The sequence below is a fragment of the Cladosporium halotolerans genome (genome assembly GCF_011745625.1).
Source record: "Cladosporium halotolerans strain TM138-S3 chromosome Unknown Sca3, whole genome shotgun sequence".
Classification (NCBI taxonomy): domain Eukaryota; kingdom Fungi; phylum Ascomycota; class Dothideomycetes; order Cladosporiales; family Cladosporiaceae; genus Cladosporium; species Cladosporium halotolerans.
In genome coordinates this window covers 1,049,062-1,068,478 of record NW_027191454.1, presented here as the reverse complement: position 1 = coordinate 1,068,478, position 19,417 = coordinate 1,049,062, and the positions used below count along the sequence as shown (strand labels likewise).

General features: G+C 55.4%; 7 protein-coding genes across 7 annotated transcripts; 2 read left to right on the top strand and 5 right to left on the bottom strand.

The window, feature by feature from the left end:
- Positions 1-1,944, bottom strand: WHR41_01364 (uncharacterized protein; the record flags this gene model as incomplete). The annotated part of the gene is made up of 1 exon (XM_069369970.1): positions 1-1,944. One exon carries the CDS (start codon positions 1,942-1,944, stop codon positions 1-3), a length of 1,944 nt encoding a protein of 647 aa, XP_069233320.1.
- A 356-nt stretch (positions 1,945-2,300) lies between these two features.
- WHR41_01363 (uncharacterized protein) lies at positions 2,301-5,003 on the top strand (the record flags this gene model as incomplete). The annotated part of the gene is made up of 2 exons (XM_069369969.1): positions 2,301-3,045; positions 3,099-5,003. The coding sequence occupies exons 1-2, from the start codon at positions 2,680-2,682 to the stop codon at positions 5,001-5,003; spliced, it is 2,271 nt and encodes a 756-aa protein (XP_069233327.1). The 5' UTR covers positions 2,301-2,679.
- A 693-nt stretch (positions 5,004-5,696) lies between these two features.
- Positions 5,697-8,326, bottom strand: WHR41_01362 (uncharacterized protein). Its single transcript, XM_069369968.1, has 6 exons — positions 7,767-8,326; positions 7,490-7,706; positions 7,254-7,438; positions 6,792-7,198; positions 6,243-6,733; positions 5,697-6,183 (listed from the first exon to the last, which is right to left on the bottom strand). The coding sequence occupies exons 1-6, from the start codon at positions 8,086-8,088 to the stop codon at positions 5,844-5,846; spliced, it is 1,962 nt and encodes a 653-aa protein (XP_069233326.1). The 5' UTR covers positions 8,089-8,326; the 3' UTR covers positions 5,697-5,843.
- A 1,034-nt stretch (positions 8,327-9,360) lies between these two features.
- Positions 9,361-11,026, bottom strand: WHR41_01361 (uncharacterized protein; the record flags this gene model as incomplete). Its single annotated transcript, XM_069369967.1, has 3 exons — positions 10,931-11,026; positions 10,459-10,867; positions 9,361-10,386 (listed from the first exon to the last, which is right to left on the bottom strand). Exons 1-3 carry the CDS (start codon positions 10,978-10,980, stop codon positions 9,361-9,363), a joined length of 1,485 nt encoding a protein of 494 aa, XP_069233325.1. The 5' UTR covers positions 10,981-11,026.
- A 1,171-nt stretch (positions 11,027-12,197) lies between these two features.
- On the bottom strand, positions 12,198-14,389 carry WHR41_01360 (uncharacterized protein). Its single transcript, XM_069369966.1, has 4 exons — positions 13,832-14,389; positions 13,651-13,779; positions 13,194-13,599; positions 12,198-13,140 (listed from the first exon to the last, which is right to left on the bottom strand). The coding sequence occupies exons 1-4, from the start codon at positions 14,221-14,223 to the stop codon at positions 12,280-12,282; spliced, it is 1,788 nt and encodes a 595-aa protein (XP_069233324.1). The 5' UTR covers positions 14,224-14,389; the 3' UTR covers positions 12,198-12,279.
- Positions 14,390-16,446: 2,057 nt separating this feature from the next.
- WHR41_01359 (uncharacterized protein) lies at positions 16,447-17,743 on the top strand. The gene is made up of 3 exons (XM_069369965.1): positions 16,447-16,658; positions 16,815-17,046; positions 17,134-17,743. Exons 1-3 carry the CDS (start codon positions 16,569-16,571, stop codon positions 17,151-17,153), a joined length of 342 nt encoding a protein of 113 aa, XP_069233075.1. The 5' UTR covers positions 16,447-16,568; the 3' UTR covers positions 17,154-17,743.
- WHR41_01358 (uncharacterized protein) lies at positions 17,731-18,767 on the bottom strand. The gene is made up of 3 exons (XM_069369964.1): positions 18,560-18,767; positions 18,417-18,500; positions 17,731-18,355 (listed from the first exon to the last, which is right to left on the bottom strand). Exons 1-3 carry the CDS (start codon positions 18,578-18,580, stop codon positions 18,266-18,268), a joined length of 195 nt encoding a protein of 64 aa, XP_069233076.1. The 5' UTR covers positions 18,581-18,767; the 3' UTR covers positions 17,731-18,265.
- Between the last annotated feature and the right edge of the window lie 650 nt (positions 18,768-19,417).

Below are 19,417 nucleotides of genomic sequence, written 5' to 3'. Positions count from 1 at the left end.
CTAAGCATCCAACGTCAACTCATCCAACAACCCATCAATCTTCCCCAACAAAATCTGATAATTCAGCGCATCCTGCGCAAACTCATCGCCCGCCACCTCCCCATCAAGCGTCCTAATAACCCCCTCCGCACCAGCATGCGCCTCCAAATCCGGCGCCAGCCCCGGTGAACCCGCATACCCCTCGTCATCCTCTCCCTCTCCCTCTCCCTCCTCCTTCTCACTCCCACTCCCCTCCTCCTCATCCATCATCTCCCCCAGCCCCGAATCCTCAAACCGCAGCCTAAACCGCTCGCTCAGATAATACCTGATATCGTCGACAATCTCGACCGTGTCCGTCTCCTGCCGCGCCTTGATCCGCGCCGCGGACTCCCGCACGAGCTCCTTGAACTCCTCGTCGTCGACGTACGACTCCAGCCGGTAGGCAATGTAGCGCGCGCCGAACTCCTCGAGCCGGTGCACGCGGCAGTCCCAGCCGGAGCGCACGACGTCGTAGATCCAGTCGTGCGGCTGGTCGGCGGCCGACTGGGCGGGGGACTCGACGATGGAGCCCGCGGCGCCGTTGCCGAGGGTCGAGATGAGGAGCGCGGCGCGCTGCTTGAGCTTCTCGACGAAGAGCATGTCGGCGGCGTGCAGGACGTCGAGGGCGATGGGCAGCGGGAAGGAGGCGTTCTCGGTGTACAGGAAGGTGAGGACGACGGCGAGGACGGCGGGGGAGCAGTCGACGGGGATGATTTGCAGGGGTGGCGAGGTGGAGTCGGAGGTGTCGGGGGAGGAGGAGATCTGGCCTTCGCGGAAGGGCGAGGTGAACATTGTTGCGAAGAGCTCGGAGCGCAGGAGCATGGCGCGGTGGGCGGGGAAGAGAGTTTTGCGGTGGCGGCGGTGGGAGGGCGCGGAGGGGCCGATGGGGATGGTGGTTGTGGGGTGGTCGGAGGAGGTGGTGTCGTCGTCGGCGTCTTCGTCTTCGGGGTTGATGTCGGCGAGGAGGAGGACGTCGGCGAAGCTGGAGTTGTCGCGCTTCCAGTGTACCTCGTTCGTCTTGTCGGCGTCAACTTCGAATTGTTTTTGCAGGACGTTTTCTCTGAACCAGGTTTCCATTTGGTCGCGTCCTTTCTCGACGTCGTCTTGTCTTCTTTGCCGCGCTTGTCTGCGGTCGCCCGGGTTGAGGATCGTTTCGAAGACCTGTGGTACTTCTAGTTGGCGTGAAAGTGTGCCGACGCCTTCGAGGACCGCCTTCTCCGCCTCTTCTGATTCTTGCGGGCTGATCTCTGGCTCGTCGAAGTACAGGTACCGCAGACACGTCTCGAAACTTCCGGTCGGGATCTTGGGTGCGAGTTTCCATGATTTCGTCTCCGGCTTCTCTCGAAGTTTGTTGCGGAAGTATGGCGAGCGCGCAGATAGGACGAATTTGTGAAGTTGGAAGGATGCATCAGAGGTGTGCAAGGTGATGTCTGCGGTCTGCGGCGAATCTCTGGTCAAAAGACTTGTGATGTGGCCAGCAAGCGGTTGCAATGGATCGGTTGACTTCGAATAATCGTAGCTGAGCAGCAGATTACGGATGCGATCGTTCAAAGCATTGTAGAGACAACGCTCTCCCTGGAATGTGTCTCTCTCGCATTTGGCACCCTGTTCCAACAGCATCTGCACGAGCTCAAAATGCCCGCATAGTGAGGCCAGGATGAGAGGCGTGTAATCATATTCATCTCGAGCATTGATGTTCACGCCTTTCGTGATCTGTTCTTGGGCCAGTCGAAGGTCTCCCCTGCGTGCCGCATCGCACATGAGATAAAAGTCATGTGACTTGTCCAGAGGATTCTCATCCTTGAGACGGCCGGCCTGAATGTCTTGTTTTTCTTGGGCCAGGGCTTTTTCTATGTTGTGTTTCAGAGTCGTTGTTCTCTTCTCTGCCGCGGTGGCGCTCGGGCTTTCCTCCTCGTGAGAAGACATGGCCTGATTAGAGCAGCAACGGGGAATAACAACCCAGCAAAAATGCACGAGGATCCGCTTTCGCTCGCTAAATGATAACCTGACCGTCACAGCGTCGTCTAGTCCCGAGTGTGGCACGTGAGTCCCGTCTATACCAGCGTCGCCTCACTCGATCATGATCGATTTTCCAGGGTTCGGACGAAACGCGGACGTCATAGCCCGGCGGCCGTGCACGTGACACGCGACGTTTCTCCAGCAGCGGTTTCTGCTGAAGACGGGCCCGCTTCGCTCCGCTAGCCTTGCAGGGCAGCGCTGGTCGGCATGGAAACGCCCCGGGCGGTAAACATCGCTGCACCCTGTCGACGCTGCAGCCGCCATGGCTCTCTCGATCCCAAGTAAACCACGATCCGCCGCCATATCCTACCGACCAAACAGACCCGCAGCGTCGCCTGTCCACCTATTTGCTTGTTTTGCCGACCAGCCGTCATACTAACCGCACCACTACCCAAGCTTCTTCCCTCGTTGCATATCATCCGTTGTCTGTCGTTTGGCGAGCATGATGATTTCCTGAAAAGCGCTTGCATCCGCATATACAGTCTCTTCGTCCAGCAGACGCAATCAGAGGCAGGAGATACCGCAGTCTTTACCCGGACAACGACACACCCAGCACATGACACGATCGCAACAGTCAGATTTGGATATACAGACGACCACGAACAGCGACAAGCATCAACCAGCATACACTAATCTCCGGACATGACCTCAAATATCAAGCGCGCGGGAGGCGCTGACCATGGTGATCCCTCGGCAGAGTTCGAGGTGTTGGAGAAGATTGGCCAAGGTTCATTCGGCATAATTCGCAAGGTCAAGAGGAAGAGCACGGGCGAGGTGCTTGCGCGCAAGGAGATTTCCTACGCTGCGATGTCGCAGAGGGAGAAGGAGCAATTGCATGCTGAGATCAGAGTGTTGGAGCGTCTGCAGCACACAAATATCGTTCGATATGTGTCGAGACACCACGTGAAGGCTTCCAACGAGCTGCATCTGTACATGGAGTACTGCAGCAGCGGTGATCTTGGCGGGTACATCAAGAGGCTTGCGCGCACTCATTCATACGCCGACGAGGTATGCTCTGTCTTATTTGTTGAAACAGGTTTCGAATATTTACCATTTTGCAGGAATTCGTCTGGCAAGTCTTCAGTCAGCTTGCAGGCGCGCTCTACCGTTGCCATGCCGGACATGAAGCACCAGCGCCCGGACGGGAATCGGAGCTTAACCAGCCCAAGCCTGTACCTGGTATCCGCAGAAAAGACGAAGACCAGATCATCCTGCACAGAGATCTGAAGCCCGAGAACGTCTTTTTGACTAATGGTTCGACCGTGAAGCTTGGCGATTTCGGTCTCTCCAAGCTTCTCTCAGCACACGACTTCGCCAGCACCTATGTTGGAACGCCATTCTACATGAGCCCGGAGATCTGCAGTAGTGAGCGGTATTCGGGCAAGAGCGATGTCTGGTCGCTGGGCTGTATCATGTATGAGCTCTGCTCGCTGGAGCCTCCGTTCAACGCGCGCAGCCACCTGGAGCTGATCCAGAAGATTCGTCTTGGAAAAGTGAAGCCTTTGCCAACCCGCTACTCCAAGGAGCTTGGAATGGTCATCGCCTCATGCCTTCGAGTGAACCCCGACGAGAGGCCTGACACCGCTCAGATGCTGCAGCTCACTGGTATCAAGTTCGCGAGAATGAAGCTACAGTCGGAACTCGCTCTGGTCAAAGACAGTTCAGAACGCGAGGCGTTGCTCGAGAAGGTCAAGCGTTTCGAAAAGGAAAATGCTGCGCTTCGCGAGGAGGTCACGAGGCTGAAGGACGTTGAGTCGCACATCAGGATGGAGTGGCACACCAAAGCTACCCTCGCGATTGAGGAAAGATTTAACGCGGAGAAGGTTCGCCTGGACGCCATCTTCGAGCAGGAGGTTGAGAAGCGGTTGCAAGCACATCTTGCCAGTCTGCCTGCGTCGCAAGGTGTCTCTGTCAGTGTGAGGTCCAGCACGCCTCCTCCGCAAAGCAACGCTTCCTCTTTCACCACGGCTCCCACCGCAGCCTCATCGCCTGAACGTCCGAACGAAGACGCAGACCTGGAGACTGAGATCACCAGCCTTAGCCTTGGAGAAGAGACCTCGCCCCTGGCACAGCGTACCAAGCCTCCCCCTCGTAGGACCGGCCGCACTCCCTTCACCCGCGCCAGGACAGCAATAGACGCCTACCCCGGCTCACCCATGGACGTCCAGATGGCCGACCCCAGCCCAATGCCCCCCAACAGCCTGCGCGGTCTCGCCCTCTCTCCCAGAAGAGAAGCCCGAGCCAAGCAAGGCGTCTCCAGCCAGCCCCTGCGCCGCAACATTTTCGCCGAAGCCGCGCGAATCCCCCCTCCCTCCTCCAACCTCAACGTCGCCACCTCCGCCGACCTCTTCGCCGAGCAAGCCGAGTCCACCTTCGCCGACGACATCCTCGAAGACGACGAAGAGCCCGAGTCCCCCTCCCGCCCCACCAGCGGCCTCAGCAACCGCAGCGGCGACCCCTTCAAGGCCATCCAACCCCCCGCCCCCCACCTCCGCAAAGCAGGCGCCCGCCCCAGCCTCGGCCGGCAAAACACCATGCCCGTGCAGCTCCCGCAAGCCTCCAACGCCCGCCGAAACACAATCCTCTCCAAGAAAGACCCCAGCATCCCTCGCCCTTCCTCCCGCGGCACAACAACAACAACAACCGAGAAAGAAAACCGCCCGCCCCGCACCGCGCCCACCGCATCCCCCAAGCGCACCGCGCCGCCGCCCAAAAAGGAACTCACGCCCTCGCGGCAGGCGCCTAAGGCTCCGTCAGGCGGCAACCGCACGCCGCTGGCAGCCGCGCGCCGCGCGGGCGACATGATGAAGCTGGCGCAGCGCAACCACGCGCTGCAGGGCCGGACGCTGGTCGAGCTGAGCCAGGCGCCGGCGAGCCCCGCGAAGTGGGAGAGGCTGGTGGAGAGCGGGGAGGTGGCGGAGATGCCGAGTCCGTTTTTGGAGAGGAAGGGGAGGATGGTGTTCTAGATTTGTTGGTGGTTTGAATTGGGGGACGGAGTTTGAGAGGGAGTTTCGGGCGTTTGGGATGGGATAGGTTGTTTGCATTTTCGGCCTCGTGCGTCTTCGTGCGTCATGGGATACTGGGAAGGGAGTTGTGGGTTTGTTGCAAAGGCGCCGCTTGCGCTCTGGGATTGATTGGTTTGGAACTCAGATGGACGGAACGGAGGGTTTGCTCTCTTCCATCACAACACATCTGGCGATCGAGCTTGCATCACGTTGCTTGCCGGCGACCTCATCTCGTAGCGTTTACCCTCTCTTATGTTCCTCTCCGTTTTCTCTTTTGTCCATACCTTACTTTGGGAAAACGGGAAATAGGATAGGGAAAGAGACAAATTCATCAAGCTTCAAAGAATACGAGGTCCGTTCAGTGTCCGTTGCGAGTCAGAGTGTGGTTGGTGTGGATGGCACGGCCTAGACAAGGATGTAACCCGGGCTCACAAACTCATTCTGATTGAGATGTGCTTGTTTATAATCCGCAGCCCTGGCGATCAAATTATCCATCCGGTCGGTTGCGGTCCACAAAGGCGGGGTCTTGCCCTTTCACGATTGGTGTACGGTGCTACGGTCAGGAGACAAATCTGAGCGTTTGAGGGGATCGGGAGCCCAACATTATTTTGCTGTGCTTTCTGTCCGATATTTGCCATTGAAAAAAAAGAAAAATTCCTTGGTAATCTGACAAGGATTTTCAGGTTCAACAATGCTATCGCCATCGCCTTGGTAGGAAGTATTGCATTTGTCAAAGAGGCTACGAAAAGTAGAATGCGTTCGTCACGGTCCACCGCACCAACGCGCATCCTTCCCACCCCTTCAAAACCCAGGCGGTCCATGTTGCCCATACGGATTCCCCTCAGGCATCACAGCCGACCCGTTCCCCCTCGCCGCCGCAGCATCATACAGCGCCTTGATATCCGAGCGCCACTGGTCAACATTCGGCCTCAGCACGCGGCGATCGTACGTGACCAAGCCGTTGACCTCGCCTTCGACGTCGGAAGTCTGCGTCCAGACGCCGCCGGAGCAGGCGTAGCGCTCCGTCTGGTCGGCGAGCTCGGAGAGCAGCAGGTGCGAGCGGTAGTTGTAGGCTTCGTTGGTCTGATCGATTTCGTAGGTCTGGTTGATGGTGTCGATAGCTTGTTGGACATTCCAGAGGCTGGGAGGGGTGGGTTAGTGGGGATCTGAACGGGAGGACGGTGTTGAAAGGGAGCTTACTGGTCGATAGTGGTGTTCTCGCCGATACCGCCGAATTCGCCTTGGAAGCCGATGCGGTTGGGGTCGTAAGGGCTGGACTGGATAGAGTAGAAGGGCGTGCCGCACTGCGGGTTCGCGTAGTGGTGGTTGTCGCTGAAGTCGCCTGCGCCGTGGTCGAACCAGCCGCTCGTCGCGTCGATGAGTCTGGTGGGGTCGAGGGAGCGGACGAGGTCGGTGAGCTCGAACTCCGGATAGTAGGTGTCGCGGATCTGGCCCCAGCCTTCATTGTAGATCACCCAGGTGACGATGCTGGGGTAGCTGCGGTGTTGGCGGATGAGGACTTCGAGCTGGCGCTGGAATTCTTGCTGCTGCTCGGCGTTCGGGAGGATGTCTTGCACCGTGCAGTTGTCCAATGTCCGGGTCTGGATGGGCCTGAGAGAGGGCATGTCTTGGATTACCATCAACCCGAGCTGATCACAGGATTGATAGAACAGCGCCGTTTCGACTTTGATCTGTCAAGGATGTCAGCGTATAGAGCAACACACACGTCTCTGGGGAAATGAAACGTACGTGCTTGCGGACCATGTTGAAGCCCAAGTCCTTCAGCATCTTCAAGTCATACTCCATCGCCTCACGGTTGGGAGGGGTGTAGAGGCCGTCTGGCCAGTAGCCTTGATCTAGCGTTCCGAATTGGAAGACGAACTCCCCATTGAGCAAAGGCCGCTCGATGCCATTGACATCTCCCCTGCTCACGGTGCGGAAAGCTGTGTAGCTATTGATCTGGTCGTCACCGAGAGTAACGCTAACATTGTACAGCGTAGGCGAATCTGGTGTCCAGAGAGCAGGACTGTCGGCCTGGAAGGTGAGCGCGGTGTTGGAGCTGCCACTGTGGCTAGCAACTTCGGTACCGTCTGCGCCAGTGATTTTGACCTCGACATCGGTGGTGCCGTTGTTCGAAGTGTAGACAGTAGCGTTGACTAACACACTCCGTCAGCATCTGTCTCAACATGTGATTATTGTATGATCACTCACCAGAACCGTCGGCGCCCGCAGACAATTGCAATTCCGTGATGTGGTTGGCAGGAGCCGACTCGATCCACACACTCTGCCAGATGCCGCTGCAGGGCCTGTAGAAGATGTGCGATGGGTTCAAAGTTTGTTTGCCGATGGGAATTACATAGTCGTCACTGTCTGTCGGGTCGTGCACAAAGACGAGACTTTCGGTTTGTCAGTCCTGAGCCAATGATCATATCTAAGATCACACTTACAGCTCGTTCGTGCTATTGCCCGATATTTGATCGGTCACATCGATCGTGAACTCGAAGTAGCCGCCGCGGTTGAAGCCAGCGTATTGACCATTGACGTAGATCCAAGCCTCGTAGTCGACGGCGCCAAAGTTCAAGAGCGTGCGCTCACCGGTGAAAGTCGATGGAACCTCGAACAGCGTTGAGAACCACGAGTACAGCATGTAGCTACCCTGAATGCCTGGTAGTTCTGTCAGCCGAATGCCAATACGTGACGATTTGATCGATCTATATCACGCACCAGATAAGCCGCTTTCGAGACATGACGGCACCAGGACTTCCTGCCCAAGGTTCTGACCGAAAGGTGGGTTGTCGACGGCGTTCAAGCCGGAGGCGTTCTGGTACTTCCAGATGCCATTGAGGTTCTTCCACTGCGAACGCTCGAGTTGAGGACGAGGATACTCCGGCCAAGGGTTGGTGCCGACTTCGTAGGTCCAGTCTGTGTCGAGCGGCGGTGTCTGGACGGTGTAGGTTGAGCCGTTGGCCTGTCTCGGGAGGACAAAAGCCCGAGTCAATGCACTGCCAGCCAGCAACACTGCCTGAACGCTTAGAGAAAGCAACATCGCGGCAGGTGGACTTGGTGTTATTGTCGGAGGAGGCGCGGTGATTGGAAAGAAGAAAGAGCAGACCGTGACCTACCTATATAAAGGCGAGGAAGGCAGAGTCGGCGAGCGAGAGACAAATCGCGTCACGGGAACTGGGTTGCGGACAGCTTCTTCCCTGCTACACCACACCGACGTTGCATTCACCATTCAAGCCCGCATGGACGCTGTTGACCTCCCCCGCCCGTGCTCTCCACCCCGTGGGGCTCCGGGTCGGCCGCCATAGACGGCACGGGAGGAGCATGCGCTCGCTGGCCACCCAGCGCAGGGCGCAGGCGAGAAAGCAATAATAGGTGCGCATCCAGGGAATAGGCCTGCCCTTGCAGTAGCAATGCTAGTGCAAGGTAGTCAGCCGGACTTTATGCGCGTCTTGCCTTTTAGCGCAATCCTCCACGGGTTGTGGAGAGGTGGAGGTGTTGGACTCTCCGCCCGCCAAGTTGGGATCGCCCTTGTCCCGCCCTGGAGCTGAGGGGAGCATCGGGAGGACGAGAGGTTGATCGCACATCCTTTCCAGTTCCTGCAGTCACCAGTAAACAGCGTGGCCGGGTGATGGACGCTTGTGATGATCTGACTTTTGTCCCCGCGCGAAAGCTTCGAGCCAGCGGTCGTGCGACTCGCACTGCGCGTGACCGACAGTATTGTGCGATGGAGAGCACGAGGCGGTACAACATCGCCATGTTGTGGTCTTACCCTATACAGTCTCGACACATGATGCTGTGATTTCGAAGATCTTAAAAGCCCGTGGAGCTCGCGTGGCAGCGTTGCCGCTGGCTCGTGCGAAAGCAATGCGTGTGCAACGACATCACCCTTACTAAGAAATCACGGTGGTACACGGCACTCGGTACGAGTAGCGGTCTGTATCCAGTCTTTCGCTGTTTTAAGGAATAAGCATCAAGCATCACGAGAAAATCTTGAGCCAAGATGTTATGAAGCATGTGTTTGTTCGGAAGCTATCCTGTGTTCTACTCTACTCTGAGCAGGAGTGTTGAGCGCAGTGCTTGGTCCTTCGGATTCAGAAGACAAAAGCTCATTGCGAAAAGAAACGGCCAATCTCGGATTTCCTCCGCCTGAACGCCTCACGGCAAGTAACACTCGAGATGAACTTTGTGGATCGTTGTTCGCCAGTCCGTCGAGACCAGCAAGTAAAGCTCAGAACCAGTAGAGAAGGCCATCGTTGTACCACAGACAAGTTTCCTGGTGTGTTTTAGAAGAAGCATTTCGCCATGATGCGGCTCATTCCCAAAGCTTAGGCAGCTCTGGGAAACCAGCCTCGACCAATTCGTCGTTAATCACGTCAACGGTCTCTTCGAAGGTAAACTTGTCCTGGCGGTCCTTCAGGGATTTGAGCTTCTGGAGGTACAACTTGACATCTTCGTTCTGGGCGTCGAAGGTCAACCTATCGCTCGGCCTCTGCTGAAACATGAGGTGCTTACGAACAGTCTTGTAGGCCTTGTCGAAGTTGAAGTTGTTTAGGCCCTCGACTGGGGAACGCTTGTTGGCAGTGGAGGATTTGATTGCAGCAGGAGGTTTCATCTGAGCCATACGCGGCTGAAATGGCATCCAAGTGGCCAGCGGATCGTCGAGAGGATAGCCCTTGCTTGGCTTCGAGGCCGGCGTACTCTCGTCGACAGAAACGTCATTCTGGTCGCCTTTGGAAGGGGGAGACAGTTCTTCCGGATCATCGATCGGATCATTCGGCTCCGCCGAGAGCAGACGCTCCATCGTTGCCGAGAGAGACTCTGCTGCGGAAGTAGAAGGAGGCGCGGCCTTCACACCCTTCGAAGCCAAAGACGAAGCGTTTCCTGGAGTGGTCTGATCGAGACCCCGCCTACGGCCTTTCCCCTCGGTACCCATAAGTGTTTCGCGTGCAGGTGCTAGCTGTAGACCCGATTTACGGCCCTTCTTCTGACAACCCATCAGATTCGGGCCTGGGCTCGCGCGCTTACGCTTGGAGCGAGCGGCTGGAGTGGACTCAGTCTCCTCAATACCGTCATCGGCAACTGCTCTAGGCTTGCGACCTTGCTTGTTGGCGGTCTCGTTCTGCTGTCTGGCGGCATAGCGCTCGCTGCGTGGGACAGACGTAGGGACTACAGGGTACGGAGTAACTTCTTGGACCTCCACGGAGCCGCAGTCGAACACTTCATTCGGATCGTCGTCATTGGAAGCTCCCCAGAGCCGGTAGCGCGGCGGGTCGTCGCCGTGGTCCGAGAGAATGAACGCCCACTCGCTCTCTTCAAAGTCGAACGGTAAAATCAGGATCTGTCGCTTGTCAGCTCGGAGAACACATGGTAAAAAATACCCAGAATGAATCCTTTGCAAGCAAACACTCACCATGTCTCCCTTGTTGCCGAACGCGAAGGGCTTACACTGAAAGCGCTTTGGCGTGCCGTCCTGACATTGGAGGCAAGTGCATTCAACTGTGATAGTCTGGAAGGGAAGTGTCTTCTTGAAATTCTTCTTGCGGGTCTCAGGGAACTTGGAGCGGTCGCTCTTCTCAGCGCGGCTTGCCAACATCCACTTCTTCTTGAGCTCATTCAAGGAAACGCGAGACTTAACATGCTGGTTCAGACTCTTGGTATCGAAGCGATACGCTTCGTCCGGCATCTCCTCGATAACCTCTTCCAAACAGTACTTCACGGTGGAAGTTGTGTCCTCGTCGTCGGAAGCATCGTTGCGCCCGGCTGGCGTATTGGCGACTCTAGTGCCACGCAGGCTCGGCTGTGCCTTGCGCGACTTCACTCTATATGATTCTCCAGTTAGAAGTGACTCCCAGGTGGATCTTCAGTGCGCGCAGGAAATGTACTTCTCTTCTCCACCGACCGCAGCCTTGGCCTTCGCGAGATCCTGCTCCATTATGGCGATTTGGAGCGATCCAAAAGGGAGATAGGCGCTTGCTTTTGCGAGGTTGAAGACGGATGTTGGAGGACTTGGAGGTCGCAGGCGAACGCCAACACAGGGCGGAGAAGCTCATCAAATACCCCTGGCGGTGGCGAAATCCCTCAACATAAGTGAAAGACTATAATGGTCAGCTGGTCTGTGGCAGACGGACCTAGAGCCAGCACGGCCTTTGACGTAGTATCTTTGTCACTTCTCTCTAGTCGCAGTGTTACTTCGATCGTGCTTCACTTACTAAGTGATAGGCATGAAACAGTGGACGGCGCGATGCACAGACCTGTAAATTGTGTCATACAGATGCATGAAGTAGGTGAAGTGCCATTCTTATAATTTGGAGGAGAAATAGCGAAGGCCGAAATATATCTAGATGAAGTGGGTGAAGTCCCATGATTACGTACTGGATAAGAGATAGTGAAAAGCAGGTGCAATAGTGAATCACGAGTTTCCACACCGCCTAGGAACACTGGACCGGCATGTGGCTTCTAAAATACCATATGCTAGCCGCCTGATACATGGAACCTTCGTTTTTGGCACCGAAGCGGAGTCCAATCTACGTGCATGCGTACGTTCGGACAGGCGATTTGGTCGGGGTTGATGGTAAGGCTGCTAAGCAGCTTTTCATAACATAGATGAGTAATATCAATGGCCGATCAGTAAATACGTGACCGAGGCACAATCATTGAGGTTGTCTGATATCTCGACTTGCGGGGAAGAGATGTACTCTTCTTTACTTCAGGTGAGTAACACTTCCACATACTTAGGGAGTCAACCTGTCTAAGTGATGTCCTACTCAGCACTTGCTGAGTTGCGCGAAGCTATCTGGAAAACAAAATTTGGCCATCATCTTCGACAAGTGATCGCAAGGCCTACATGAGGAAAAAAAGAACAGTAACGAAGGATCGAGGATTTACCATGCCAGGACGGCAGATGGCAGCAAAGGACATGATCACATTACAGCACCGAGGAGTATGCCACAGCGTACAGAGATACTAGGGCCTCAAACCTACTCTATGCCCTCTTCTCCACCGCTGATTCAGAAGTCTGTAGTGTGACTACATGCACGGCTCTCAGTGGCTAGTAACACAATTGGATTGTCTATGGCAGATGATAGCACCTCAATGTCGTATTCATATCGCGGAGAAGCATCTGATTCGTCGAAAACAGTATCTCCAGAGCAATTTAGAACGATACAGTGCTACCATCAACTTTGAACTACTCAAACACAATTCTTCCGTCAGAGAGCGTGCTCATCGTTCCCTAAGCCCTAGGCACCTTCTCAGCACCAATCTTAACCAATTCGTCATCAATCAAGCCTAGCAGCTGCTGAAAAAGCCACTCGTTCTCTTCTTTGACGAAGAGTTCCAGAGTTTTCAGGTATTCTTGCAGCTGTGGATTGGTAACAATGACCGGGACGCCACTGCCGGCGCTTTTCTGGGTCATGACGTGCTTGCAAGCACTGTTGTACACAACAGCTAAATTGGAGTCGTGTGAAGCCAATAGACGCCTCTGCGGATTCGGCTGCTGGGCACTGACCTTCGTAGCAGGCGAACCACGTCGAATACGCCACTTGGCGAGTGGGATCTCTTCATCATCGTCGTTGTCAGGCTGAGTCTGGAGAGGCTTTGTGAGATCCCGGCTCGGTCGCCGCTTATTATCCTGGGAAATCGGCAGGCCACCCTTTGATGCATTAGCATCCATTGGCGTAGACAGAAGGGGACCAGGGTCTTTGTCATTTGTTGATGGCCCTTTCCGCGACTTGCGTCTCTTCGTTTCCGGTTGCGCGTGTTGGGACATTTTGCTGTTCCTCTTCCGCTTTCTCTGGGATATGGGGGAAAACTCATTGTCGTCGCCATCGTCCTCGTACTCTTCGGGGTCTTCAGGGGAAGCGCTCTGGCTGTATTGCTGTGCTGAGTGTCTGCCGTCATTGTTGGCATCGTGAGAGTCGTTCCCGGGTTTATCATCGCTAGTCTCCTGGAGCACGACGTACTCGCTATCTCCCGTCACCGTCAGGTCACCTTGGAAAGCGCCCCAAAGTCGGTAAACCGGAATGTGGCCGCCGTAATCCGTGAGGATGACAGCCCATGTTTCGCCCTCCCTTCGAAACTGATGGATGAGAATCTGCAAAAAGATCAGCGTGGGTTCCTAGTGTCAAGATCCTGGTGGATACTTACCGTTTCATAGCCATTGCCAAATGGGAAAGGCACGCACTTGAGTTGGTACGCTTCACCAGCTTTACATTTGGCACAGGTGCAGCGCACTGTACATGCTTCGTATGGTATGGTAGAACTAGTCTTCCGGGCGTCTGGAAAGATACCACGTGTCTTGCGGCGGTCTGGGCTTGCGGATTGCCACTCGGCGACGAGCTGGTTGAATGACCAGCGCCCTTCGATGTGATGATCGGGCTGATCGGGGCAAAAGCAGAAGACATTGTCGGGTGTCTCTTCGAGGAATTCTTGAGCACACAACTGCCCGCCGAAAGGCAGGTGCGTCTCTGCTCCTAAGGTTCCCTTCGAGGACGGGGCAATGACATCGAGACCACTTGTCTCTATGACGACTTTCTTGATCTGAGACGCAAGCCTGTGACTCCATTAGTGTCTTGGGGTTGCGAACTGTGAGAGTAAGCTATACTCTTCATGGTCTGCAGCACTTAATGCCATTGGCTCCACTGGCGTTTGACGGGATAGATCTTGCTGGGTAGCTTGATGCTTCACGAACTGCACATCCAAAAGCATGATTTTGAGAACTCTGTCGAGGATACTGTCCAACAGTGAGCTCAGAGCTTCGAATACGCATACCCTGGGCCACTTACGTTTGGCGGTCTCCATCTGAGGACCATGTGAGTTTTTGTGCGATCGGCGGCGAATGCAGAACCGATTCAGAGTGCATCACAGACACCGCTTGTTCCGGCCAGATCCATGATCCATACGGCTTTGTCCCCGTACACAGTAAGGGGAAGAGGACCTGATCCCGAATCTTATTACGTAGCGAGCTTGCTTCATCTGCGTCCAACTCTCCGTTCGGGAGAAAACCAGAGCCTTGAGACTGCTCTCGGGCTGCGAGGTAGATGTCTCGACTGAGGCAGGTCACTGCAATCACTGAAGAATAGGTCCCTGGTAGGCCGGAGCCAATGTCGTGCAGGCCTAAAGCCTGCCATTCGCGCGTGAGTGCGGCCATGAGATTTGCGGCAATGTTTGTCGCCATTGCTGCGTTGAGAAAACTCCGCAAAGTCGAACCGTTTCAAAGTCGGGAGCGACGAGAAGACTGTCAAAATGCAATAGACAACGGTGCAGGCGTGGAGGATGAGGTATGCTGACTCCCATTTAGAGCAGAAAGAAACTTTCTTTGTAGAGGGTCAGAGCGAAGCGCACCTCAACACGCCGTCGATCATGTGATTCGCTTTAGGCGGCAGCGAAGCTCACTTCACTTCCTGACGAGCGTTCAAGGGTCCAAAGAGTGAGGCCTGCGGTGCCAAGACATTCTGCTCACCAATACATCAGTGTCAACTGACCACCAGTGAGCTACAGTCAACTTCTACCAAACATCAATTTCCAGAAGAGAGAAGCGCCGTTGCACCGATCCAGACACGCAAGCCGCCTGCCGAAACTATGGTGCTCGAGCCCCTGTTCGGTGACTGCTATGCTGCGTGGACACGCGAACAATTCATGCTGGATGCAGAGTGCCACGGTTTGATCCAACATCTCCGGGGCTTGGACCATATCGATGGAGTCGAGCTCGATGACACGGTGGTCGGGCTAGTGAAACGGTTTTCGAGCGCCAATGCCAATGGTGCGTTGCGCAATGGAGGAGCGGGTCCGCGCATCGACGAGACCGTGGGAGAAAACGGAGAGTGAGTACGAAACTTGCTATCAAGAAGCAAGCAGAGCTGATTTGAACCTCGCGCGCAGCAGAATCGTGTTCGAACCATCAGAAGAAACTAGTGGCAATGATATGAGTGCCGAAAAGTCCAACCTTGGCGACGAAAGCGGGATCCCAGGCAATACACAGCGTTCTGGTCGACGCGCGGTAAATTCGCAATATCATTACCTGCACAAAATAATCAAGAAGAACCACCATCTTCTGATCGAAGGGAAGAAGCTCAAGGAATATACTGGTTGGGGCACGTACCGTGGTATGGAAGGCCCTTATGGAGTGAAAATTGACGCTTCGCTCGATGCCATCGAGGAGCAAAATGGGCTTGGCCGAATAGTTGAGGACTTGAATGACCCGCTCGTGCTCGCCGGCTACCAACAATTTCTCGAAACCTGGCGTAGGGATTGGAGCTTACGGGAGACTACCCTGTACATTCAAGCATTGAGCGAGCAACACGATCGCGTGCGTGTAAGTCTGTTTTCGAGGAACATGAGCATTACGAGCGCCGAGCCGCTCTCAGCTGAGCAGCTCGGGACAGAGCAAAACGCTGGTCAGGGCGAATACATCAGTGCTGATCTCGCCAATCGGATTGAGAGCCTTCCCATGAGGCAAAAGAGTGCGAACGCACATTCCGACTACCCCCGTTCAATCGCATCTTTGGTGAACTCGGCTATGCTGGCGAACCAAGACTTGGACAACATGAGTGTTCCAGCGTCTAACGCTACCTTAACGGAGGTTCAAGCTTGCGATCGCCAGGAGGGACCTCCGCTCACCGGAACCGCCCCGGCATTCGAGCAAACACCCCCGCAGGCAATCGAAACGATGTCACAGAGGAACTCCAGTATCTTCCAATCAACGGAAGGCTCCTTGAGCCTAGTCGATGACGGTACGGCTAAGGTGGAGATTCGTCTAAAGCCCGAAGGTGCTGCAAACATGCAAACTAGGCGAATGTACTGGTATCCGGGGCAGACAAGAGACGAGTTCTTCCAGGGGGTGTCACAGCGCTTCGTGGGTAAAATCGTGCGTTCGGTGGCGGTTGATGTGAACGGTGAGGACTTCTACGTTGAGCCAGTCGGTTCAATGGATGAGTGGATGATGGTGCGCAACGAGCTTATGTCAGCTAAAGGCAGGGTTGGCGCTGAAGTTCGCATGGACTGAGGTGGAAGTCTCTGCCACGGCGAGCGCCATTAGCACCGAGTTCCAACTGAACTATATTCTAGACTGGGCAGATGATGAGCGCTTGAGGAGCTAGCAGTATGGTGTTGTCAAGTGACAAGGACGACCAGAGAGGTGGCTTTCTCTCGCCCATCATGGCAGAGCATGAAAGCAGCGGTCTTTTGTAAACAGTAGTTCAATTTTTGCTTGACCGATAGCTTTAATGAAGAATGTATAAACAGGTCCACGGATATTCAAACATTTTGTGTCAAACGCTGGTGCGGCGGTGGCGAGGTTAATAAGGTGAGGCTTGCTGCGGACAAGCTGACGTCTCAGCCAAGCCAAAGACCTGACCAAGCCCCCCAGAGGCGCGACGTCCCTAGACAACGCTCAGTCTGACGACCAACAACCCAGCCTCCAACACAACAACCACAACCCTTGCGCACACGACCCCATCCTCATCAACGCCATCTCCCTGAATATCCGACCCTTCCTCGAAATCATCCTCCACACCCTTCACGATGGACCGCGAGCAGCCCTACGATCCCCCGTACAACCGCGATCACGATGCCGGCCAGGCAGGCGGCTCGCGCACCGATGAACTGCAGAGGGTGAGTCTACCCAACATGCTTCAATTGCGACACCTACGAAAGATGTTCGCGCGGCATGCAAGCCGCCGCAGCATATCTCAAGGATGCGCAAACAGGCAGCAACCGCTCAGCGAGACCACGGAGCAACCCAGCTAACCGCGTGGCCCGCGACAACAGGAAATCGACAGCACAGTGCGCCAGATGCAAGACAACCTGAACAAAGCCTCGCAGCGCGGCGACCGCCTCGACGCCCTGCAAGACAAGACCGACAACCTGGCGACGTCCGCGCAGGGCTTCCGCCGCGGCGCCAATCGCGTGCGCAAGCAGATGTGGTGGAAGGACATGAAGATGCGCATCTGCATCATCGTGGGCATCATCATCCTGCTGGTGGTCATCATCGTCCCCTCAGGTAAGCGAATCCCGCAAGAGCGGCCAGAGCCGAGGCATGCCAAACAAACAAGGAGCACGGAGGAAGCTAACGGATACCCTCTCGCAGTCATTGCATCGAAGAACTAGAGCGCCGCGCCGCATCACGAAATACCCCGAACAAAATATTCGCGGAAATCCACGTTGACGGGGGCCGGAGGAGGATTCTACTCTGTTGTAGCCTCCCAGCCGCGCCGGAAGCAGGCCACGCGAGCGAGACACACCCCTTCCCGACGACCCGAACAAAAACAAACACCCAATACCATCACCCTTCCGGGCCGCGGGAACCTTCTACTTTGACGATAATGGGCGTACGACACCGGGAGCGATAATCCGACCTTTGCTTTTTTGAGTGTTTTGCCGTCGAGTTGCTTTTACATTACCCTGGGGAAGACAGGCCCGCCTTTCTCGCGCCTTGTACAAAGCCCCTTGGTTTGGGCTTCGGAAGCGCGAGACTGCTCGCCTGTCTTTCGCCTTCACAGAGACCAGCGTGCTTAGTTTTTGAATATTGGTAGTTGCGTTTGGAATCGGAAATTGTATTCATACTACTTGCTAGAGTGTTTCCTCATTCGTGTTCGGTGCGAGCGCATTTGATGATGAATGTACGGGAAGTCCAACATTTGTCCCGCCCTTGAAAGGCGCAACGGCCGCTTACGGTCGGCCAATCCGTAAGCTAGTGGCACTGTAGGGCTGTCAAAACATGCATTAGGGTCCAGCGCTATGTGTAGACCAAGCAGCACGGTATCTGAACCCCAGGGATAAGAAATCCCTTCGGTGGAGACTAAGATTCCCTGAGAATCAAAGTTGCCACTATGAAGCCGTGATCCGGTGATCGAATTGAGGATTCCGAGTTCTCTCAGTGCAAGATACATTATTATTCATTAACGGCGGCTATTCAACTCCTTCCTCCCTTCGTGGTATAGAAAAGAGAAAGTCCGTTCATCGCCTCGCGTCGCATCCTCCCAAACCAAAGCAGAGAAACCAGAACATCAAACCAGAAAAGCTAATGCATGCATCAGGGTATCATGAATCCAAACGTGTGCGTGGTCCTCGGGTCGTCAAAGTAAGCGGTCGTCGGTCGTTGTCGTCGAGCGTCTCCCATTAATTCCCCAAGAAATCCTTCGTCATCGTCCTGCAGTGCGCGTCGTCAGGCACCCTCGACCTCGACTCGTGTCGGGTGTGTTGTGTCGAGAGTGCCGCCGCTAGACGGCGCTGGTCGTCGCTTTACGGCGGCCGCCGGCCTTGCCGCAGGTCAGGCAGTTGGCGAGGAGGGAGAAGAAGGCGACGATGCCCTGTGTGTTGTTAGGGGACAAGTTCTTCGAAGATTGGGTGGGCCAGGTGAGGGGTTCTTACGTTGATGATGGCCTTGCAGACGGTCACGATGGCGTTGACAATGGCCATGAAGCAGGCGGTGATGGCCGAGACCACGGAGTTGAACTGGGAATTTGTTAGTGAGGCTGTTGTATATGCGCGGTGGGGAGGCGAGGGAGACATACGCAGGATGCGACGGCGCCCATTGTTGCGGTGTTTGGATGTTGATGTGGTTGGTGATGTTTGTGTTAATGCTGTTGATTAATTCAATCGAGACCGATGTGTCTTGCGTTGGTTGATGTTGAGCGATGCTGGAAGAGGAGAGGAGAAGAGGGCAGGGAGAAGTTTGCGACAGCAGGAGTTTACCTATCAATGTTGTTGCACGAAGAATGCGACGCGCTAACGGCAGGTGCCCTACCCTACAAAAACAGGCAGGGATAGGATGCCCATCTGGCTGAAAGCAGCAGTGCGAACGTCACAACACCATCACCTTGGGCTCGTGCCTAGCTAGCCACTGGATTGAAACTGCCATGGCGCGATGCTTTTCCCTGCTTCATGCTCCAGACCCGACATTAAAGCGACCCATCCACGCCAGATCGCGCGATGCTGTCGCGGGCAGAGGACCGAGCGCAGGGACACGCATAGCTCGCTACCGGCGCTGCTGGCCGACGGACGCCCCAGCGAGCGGCAAAGCGGGTATGGAAAGACATTTTGGGGTGTTGCGCGTGGGATGGCGCGTTGCTGGGGACAGGGGATATGGGGTGTTGACGACAATCTGCACGGTGGTGGTCTTGGAGCAGGTTTGTGCCGTCATATCGCCAAGCTGTCCGGCAGCTGTATTGCGCTAACCGCAGAACCGTCGGAGATTTAGCCCTACAGATCGGCGACAGATTTCTTGAATCCTGCACGCGCGTGCCTCGTGATGGTGGCTAGTGACGTGGCGTCTGTTGCCTTTGGGCTGTCCGACGAGCGGTCATACGAATGCTCAGGATCTTTGAGGTCGGGTGGCCGTCGATTCTCGCCGCTTTGGGCGGTCACTGCTC

Coding starts and splice junctions, on each gene's coding strand:
- WHR41_01362 (XM_069369968.1), bottom strand. CDS start 8,088: ATGTTGCTTTCTCTAAGCGTTCAGGCAGTGTTGCTGGCTGGCAGTGCA. Junction 7,439..7,489: donor GGCAATAGCACGAACGAGCT/GTAAGTGTGATC, acceptor ACAAACCGAAAG/TCTCGTCTTTGTGCACGACC. Junction 6,734..6,791: donor TCAACATGGTCCGCAAGCAC/GTACGTTTCATT, acceptor CATCCTTGACAG/ATCAAAGTCGAAACGGCGCT.
- WHR41_01360 (XM_069369966.1), bottom strand. CDS start 14,223: ATGGCGACAAACATTGCCGCAAATCTCATGGCCGCACTCACGCGCGAA. Junction 13,780..13,831: donor TCAGATGGAGACCGCCAAAC/GTAAGTGGCCCA, acceptor ACTGTTGGACAG/TATCCTCGACAGAGTTCTCA. Junction 13,600..13,650: donor AGTGCTGCAGACCATGAAGA/GTATAGCTTACT, acceptor ATGGAGTCACAG/GCTTGCGTCTCAGATCAAGA.
- WHR41_01359 (XM_069369965.1), top strand. CDS start 16,569: ATGGACCGCGAGCAGCCCTACGATCCCCCGTACAACCGCGATCACGAT. Junction 16,659..16,814: donor GCACCGATGAACTGCAGAGG/GTGAGTCTACCC, acceptor CCGCGACAACAG/GAAATCGACAGCACAGTGCG. Junction 17,047..17,133: donor GGTCATCATCGTCCCCTCAG/GTAAGCGAATCC, acceptor ACCCTCTCGCAG/TCATTGCATCGAAGAACTAG.
- WHR41_01358 (XM_069369964.1), bottom strand. CDS start 18,580: ATGGGCGCCGTCGCATCCTGC. Junction 18,501..18,559: donor TGGGCGCCGTCGCATCCTGC/GTATGTCTCCCT, acceptor ACAAATTCCCAG/TTCAACTCCGTGGTCTCGGC. Junction 18,356..18,416: donor TCTGCAAGGCCATCATCAAC/GTAAGAACCCCT, acceptor AACAACACACAG/GGCATCGTCGCCTTCTTCTC.